The sequence below is a fragment of the Pleurodeles waltl genome, chromosome 6 (genome assembly GCF_031143425.1).
Source record: "Pleurodeles waltl isolate 20211129_DDA chromosome 6, aPleWal1.hap1.20221129, whole genome shotgun sequence".
Classification (NCBI taxonomy): domain Eukaryota; kingdom Metazoa; phylum Chordata; class Amphibia; order Caudata; family Salamandridae; genus Pleurodeles; species Pleurodeles waltl.
Genome location: NC_090445.1, coordinates 1,110,385,929 through 1,110,392,756, shown reverse-complemented (window position 1 = coordinate 1,110,392,756; position 6,828 = coordinate 1,110,385,929). Strand labels below are relative to the sequence as shown.

At 44.7% G+C, this 6,828-nt stretch overlaps 1 protein-coding gene across 1 annotated transcript; it reads right to left on the bottom strand.

Annotated features, from left to right (window-relative positions):
• Positions 1 to 1,408: 1,408 nt before the first annotated feature.
• Positions 1,409 to 3,726, bottom strand: LOC138300628 (transcription factor HES-5-like). The gene is made up of 3 exons (XM_069240240.1): positions 3,613 to 3,726; positions 3,219 to 3,399; positions 1,409 to 2,939 (listed from the first exon to the last, which is right to left on the bottom strand). Exons 1-3 carry the CDS (start codon positions 3,673 to 3,675, stop codon positions 2,719 to 2,721), a joined length of 465 nt encoding a protein of 154 aa, XP_069096341.1. The 5' UTR covers positions 3,676 to 3,726; the 3' UTR covers positions 1,409 to 2,718.
• Positions 3,727 to 6,828: the final 3,102 nt, after the last annotated feature.

Genomic DNA, 6,828 nt, shown 5'->3' with positions numbered 1-6,828 from the left:
AGTGCAGTGGCGTAGAGTGGTGCAGAGTGGAGTAGTGTAGCATGGTGCAGTGCAGAGCAGAGTATAGTGCTGTAAAGTGCAGTGACGTAGGATGGAGTTTTGCAGAGTGGAGTGATATAGAGTGCAGTGGAATAGAGTGGTGTAGAGTATAGTGGCGGCCAGTGGTAGAGCGTCCCCCCAAAATGGGTGGAGCGCGGCCCCTTAGTACTCGGGGCTGCCATGGCCCAGTTCTGAGATAAATGTAGAGTCACAGACATACTCTCTAGTGCTGTGAGACTACAGACAAGTTGTGATTATCTCACATCCTGACATTAGCTGTGAGACTGTCGCCCAGACCATCTGTCCTGCCTCATTAAAAAAAAATTAGGTTGAAAGTCCATGGGCGGTTGGGGTGAGCCAGATGTTTTTGTTCAATTTGTTTAAAACTAGCATAGGGTTAATTATGTTAATGTCTCCCAAACTGTTTGCCAGGGGTTTTAAAATGTTCAGAAACATAATCAAATGTTGTTGTTACGTTCTCTTTAAAAAAGATTGGGTAGATCTGGGTAGGGGTGATGGTCTTGACAAAGTGCTGAAGGGCATTAATTTACTACTGAACAAGGACTTAATGTGACACCTGAATGTGGCACACCAGGAGGCAATCACAAAAAGACCACAGTGAGTAAATAGTGCTATGTTAAAAAAGAGAGTAAATAAATGCACTAACATAGTGAGGCATGGCCTCTCTTTGATGTGTCTATAAAACTGACATTTGTTCTTGAATTTTTGTCCTGAATTTTGACCCTTCGTCCAGAATTTGTGTCCTGAATTTTGGCCCTTTGCCCTGAATCTTTTACAGTTCTGTCCAGAACGTGTCTCAATGCCAGGTGGTCGCCCTAGTCACCTCGATGTTCTGGGTGTAGTAAGTGTTAAAAGTGATGTGTTCCTAACAGCGCCACAGGTTTACAAATTGAGAAGAGCTGGGTTTTCGCGGGCTCCCTCCCCTCCCCCGCGCAATAACGCACCCGTACGCCGGTGAAGGACGTCCTATGATGTCTTGTCATGCTATGTGAACAGAGATCTCTGGAATTAACTTTAGCCTTGATGTTTTGTCTATGGCGGCGCCGGAGCCCTTTCCAGTTCAGCGTCAGTAATGTGCCTGACACTTGTATACAGTGGAAATGTGTTATGTTGTATCAACACACGCTTGTAAAGCGCTAGGCAGTCTTCCGGATTACCTGTAGTGTTGCCAAATTAAGGATTTACCTACGTTAATGGGTCAATGCAGCACCAATTATACCCGAGGTCAGACGCTATCCTACCCCTTTCTACCCCTCGCTGCAGCCCCGTTAGAATGGTATCAGAGCGAATGTGTGAATGTGGCTCGTGCGACATTTATCCACTGGAATGAAAACATCGAGAAAAGCAGTTACTTTTGAAATTCTCTTTATTTAGTTCTGTCTTGGAACAGGTCACATTCTCAGTCACTGAGATACAAATCTGTGGCAGGGAGATCACCACACTGAACGTCTTTATAAAAGAGAAAACAATATTGTGTAACTTACACAAATAGCGCCAAGACTGCTTCTAGACTAAACATTCGGCACTTGTGATAACTGTTCCTCCTTTCAGTCACCAACAATGAATGTTAACGTGGGAGAATACATATCTCCAAAAGTACAATACACGTCACCTTCACAGAAAGCGAGGCATTGTACATATACATTTTCACAGGAAAATAATATTAAAAACACAATGATTGTTACTCGAAGGAGAATACATATTCAATGTGCACACTATCACATACCTTATTCAGAGATAATTAACATATCTTAACAACAATTACAGAATCACACTTTGCATTCACGGAAGGCGGACATATCTGTATTCATTTTTCATTGAAAATTGAATGTATCAACAACTGACTGTAAGATATGATGCTTTAAAAAGCCAACCTCGCCTGATTCAATCAATAACTGATTATCATGTAATACAAAAATGATTAGAAACACGGACGCTACATATATAATTCATATAGTCGGTGTCGGATATTTACATATATAATGCATACGTCATTGTAAATACACGAATTAATCTGCAGTTCCTTTATAATATGTACAGCGTCCATCCACTAAGGATATTGAACATAAACGTTTCAATAAACGTCTTAATATAAATATGCTTTATAAAAACGCATGCCATCAATAGAATTTATAAAACGACAACATAGAGTACGAGTTTAAATCAAAACTACTAGTGACATCTTCGGAAAGTCGGAATATAATTGGGAAAAATAAACGGTTAAAAACTTCTTCTACAATGAAGATATATGTTCAGCACTAACTTGTTTCAAGTTACTATAAAACAGATACATCACTTGTCCAGGCCATCCTACAATATTCTACCTGGACACTGCCTAGCACATAAAGATGTAATATTCAGACTCTCATTTCTAATATGACGATAAAATATTGCCGCACTATACTTAGTGTGAGGATGTTTTAGTCACACATTGTGCTACTGACAGGTGTAAAATCCACTCACTGCTCTTCCTGTGAGGCTATAACTTTCACACACTGACCCTCTAATAAGGTTATAATATTCACACATTGTTCATCCGATGAGGATGTAATATTCACCCACTGTCCATTCTAAAAGAATATAATGAATATTCTCCCCTCAGAGAGGACCGAGGCCTCTAAAGAAGTCCGAAGAAAAGTCCAGGCCGCAGTCCCCGCATTACCAGGGTCTCCACAGGGCTCTGGGGCTGTCCTGGGCGGGCTCTTTAGTGCTGCTGGGACAGGCCGGAGGCCGAGAAGGACACACAGCCTTTGCTGCAGCCGCAGGTCTATGGAGGGCCCGCAGCAGCTTCATCCGGGTCTCTGTGGGGGCTCCGTGGAGGGAGAGGAAGTGCAGAGAGTCCTGGAGGCACCTGGAGTAACCTTCACTGGAGGCCACGGCTGCAGGAAGAGAGGAGGGGTTAATGCTTGTACCGGTTTAAATCGGGGTTTATAAAGTGGCACTGGAGAGAAAAGGAAAGGTGGAAGGGGGATGCCTGATACTTTAAAAAAGTAATTATAAGCAAATACCGAGTAACATCTAACCCACCCTAGATATTCTTGACGACTACATCTTCATTGTTTCTCCCTTCATGATGTCCTAACCCCAAACATGACCCCAGTTCGATAATCTCTTTGCTGCACCCACTGCACTTTAACCCTTTAGTTACTGCCTCTCACCTGGTGCCGGTGTCTGCAGCCGCTGGGCCAGGTATCTCACGGCCATTTCCAGGATATCCGCTTTCTCTGCTTTGGGCGGAAGTTCCTGTTCCTCAAACTCTCTCCGCAGTAACATCCTCAGCTGCTCAATGCTGCTGTTGATGCGATCTCTCCTCAGCTTCTCCACCACCGGCTTCCTCAGCTGCAGAGATAACATAAGGATTTGTTATTGAATGCAGCACAGCACATAAGAAAGAGCGTAAAGATATGCAAGAAAATATGGTAGACAGACACTACATACCATCAAATAACATATACAAAGACATGGTGAATAAAGCAATCATTTATATATAAATCCAAAGGTTTAAAAAATGTGAGGATATACTTTTCAGAATGTAATTTTCCTGCTTCTTACCTTTCGAATGTCTCTCCCCTCGCGCTCCTCTTCATATGCCCTCAAGGTGCTGGAAGGCGCCATCTTGCCCGGCCTGGGTGAAGAGCAGGGTCTCTGCAGTGAACCCACAGTGATCTGTATCTGAAGAGCTCGCGCCCTCCTGCCCTATTTATCCCCCTCCGCCTGCAGGGTAATGTGTGGGTCTGGGGCTGGAGAGAGGTTCCCACACTCAGCAGCCAATCAGAGAGCAGCGGGGACAATAGAAGTGTGGCACGGTACAGGGAGGGAGGGGGGACATCTGGAGCCGGACATAAAAGATCAGAGTGTGGGAAAGAGCTGCTCGTTCAAGATAATTGGGCGCGTGCCCTGCCCAGGCACCTGCCACAAGGTAAACACAGTCTGCCATAAACTTCAAATGCATCAGAGGGAGGAGGGGCCAGCTAAGACGTTGGGGTTGGGAGAGGATGGTACTTTTATATTCTAGTCCTACAGTTGAGCCAAGAGATTATTTACACCGATGTCTTATTTGAACAATCGTGACGTAACGTAGGTGTGAGTAACAGTCGAAAGAGATGTTGCTTTCAGATATGTGGCTCCTGCCACCCCACTTTTGCTGAAAGTTAAGCATTTCCTTGGAGAGTAGTTAAATAAATCAACGATATTCATTATTTTGCGTTTCAATCATCATGGCTGACTCCTGGGATCCCCGAGATCCAGCGGTGAAGCAACCACTCTGTTGTCTTTCTAAAATTTCAGTTTCACTTACAAATTATGAACTGGTTCTTTGACCAGTCTGCTTTCAAAGCCACCCATACACGTATTGTGCTCACATTTCAGCGACAGTTTCTGACGTCAGTCAAGGAAAGGCTAATTGCAAGAGTGACGCGTTCCCTTTCTGTGATATCATTGGCAGCGAGTGACGTGTGAGTGACGTGTAAGGAGGCTAGTAGCCGCTTTGGATGCCAGACTGGTACAACCTGTTAGCGCTACGCACGTCCATGTCCTTCTACGCAACTACGTGCGAGTTTGAAAGGGCTTCTTACCGCAGAGCTGCCCAGAAGTGCGGGTGGGTGGAGAACGCAGGTATTCCCAAATGAACCCAGGGATTCCTGGTGGTGCGGGAGCAGGCCGTTTTCACACGCTCGCACGTGGATTTTCAACTTTGACTCCTGGCAGAATTGCACATTTATGTTCATTTGTCTTCCCGAAAAGAGCGGCTGCGGCCCCGACACAGTCCAAGAGTAGTGACGGTACCCTGCCATAAAAAATATTACCTGACTGACCTGTCTGTGCCCTAAAACGAGAGCCATCTCCGCTGAGCTGCTTACTAGATGGAGCACATATAATGCGACATGCACCCAGGTGGCTATCTTATATGTTGCCCACCTGGTTGCCCCAAACTTTCATGTGGCCTGCCTGACAGCTTGTAGCTGCTACTACTGTTCCTGGTACTTTGTTGGTATGTCAAAATTAGGGTATATATGGGAGGGTGACTACATCATATCCTACGCACAACTGACAAATGATCTGCACGGCATACAGGTCTGTCAATGCCTAAGTTATGTCATGCCCTACACACCCACAGAGATGGGCTAGTGGCATTAATTGAATTTAAGTCACTGGAACCCAAGAACAGAATGTCATGCCTGAGCGGCATTCGTGTTTCAATTTTCTACAAAGCACTTGTGACTAACACTCCTGACCCAGGTAAGCACTTGCAAGAAAGACAGGAACAAGATGTAGGCCCTCTTGAAGAAGCTGATTGGAATGAGGCAAGGATGGCCCCTTGTGTCCTGTCAATATCTATGCCTTAGCGACTCATTCAACTCAAATACCTCCACAGAATTGTGTACAGTCGTAGCAAGCTTAGTCGCATAGATCAGAGTAAGTCCATTATGTCTAAGTCTGGGGCAGAGATCGGCACTTTCATTTACACAATCTGGAAATGCCCGACCATAAAGAAATACTGATGTGCGAATAATAACACACTCATTCAAATCATAGGCAGAACGGTGGTGCCTGACCCCAAGATGGTGATACTGGGTTTCATGGATGGTTAAGGCAACTGGATGGATTTAACACTTGCTGTGGCTCTGGGAATGTTGATTTCCAAAATGGACATTCTTTGTCATTGGCGTTCAAACTGAGCACCCCTTATTAGGGATAACACCATGGCATGGACAACTATTCTAAAGCAGGGGAATATGTTTATAAATTCAGAGGCGGCCCTGAAAAGTACACAAGGTTTAGGAAAATGTTATGGAGATTCGATCAAGGGATGGACTAGGGGTGGTTGGCTGGCTGCTAATATGAATGTCGTACTAATGTTATGTGGATTAATGATTGTGACTATGGCTCTGTGTACTTTCTATATTCTGAGTATAGTTGATTTAAGAAAAACCAAAAGGCATTGTAAAAAAAAAAAACGTTTTGTAAGGGAAATTTCTGAAATCTGTAGAGATGTACAACATTCCTACCTCCCAGCAGTCTGAAGCTTATCCCAGTTTTGTGTGCCTGAACCTATCATCTGAGACAAGAATGGACTAATCCATGGACCATTTTAAGACCACGGTGATAGTACAGTAAGTTTATATGGCCATCGTTTTTGTCTGTACCTGTCGCAGGCAAATCCTATTGTGAGTTCTTGCCAGGAGTAAATGAGGTATTGTATGCTGTAAACCAAAGTCTATGGGTTAAAATACCGTGGTGAATAGAGGCCAGATGATAACTGTAACTATGACAGGACCTTCACCCTGTGCCTCCCTGTTCTCAATTGCTACCCACTTTGCCCACTCTGTCTGCCGGGGAGCATGCAGCTGACCTCTTCCTTTCCTGCTTTGTTTCAGACTTTGGAGGAGCTTCAGTAAATGAGAGCATATGTTTCAATTCTGCTTTGCATAGAAACCGGGACATGTATTTAAAATTTAAAAAAGCATTGGAATGCCCGGACAATCGTCTGAAAATTAGAGCTGTCTTGCCAACTCTGGGATGTCTAGTCACCCTAGTACAGGGGCCATCCAATGGGGGAAGTGCAAGTGCAACACGATCAGAAGGCTTGGGAGAGGCTAGAACCGCACATTTCGAAGGTTTGCTGTGCTTGGCACGAGGGCCTCCATCTTAGTGCAGCTTGCAGATATTCCACATCTGCCTTACGGGCCTTACAGGGCCAAGCAGTGCAGAGGTCTTCACTGTGAACTGCTGCAACCGTTATGGAGAGTAGTGTTGGGCCGGGGGTCT

Coding starts and splice junctions, on each gene's coding strand:
- LOC138300628 (XM_069240240.1), bottom strand. CDS start 3,675: ATGGCGCCTTCCAGCACCTTGAGGGCATATGAAGAGGAGCGCGAGGGG. Junction 3,400..3,612: donor AGGGGAGAGACATTCGAAAG/GTAAGAAGCAGG, acceptor TTATCTCTGCAG/CTGAGGAAGCCGGTGGTGGA. Junction 2,940..3,218: donor GCTGCAGACACCGGCACCAG/GTGAGAGGCAGT, acceptor CTCTTCCTGCAG/CCGTGGCCTCCAGTGAAGGT.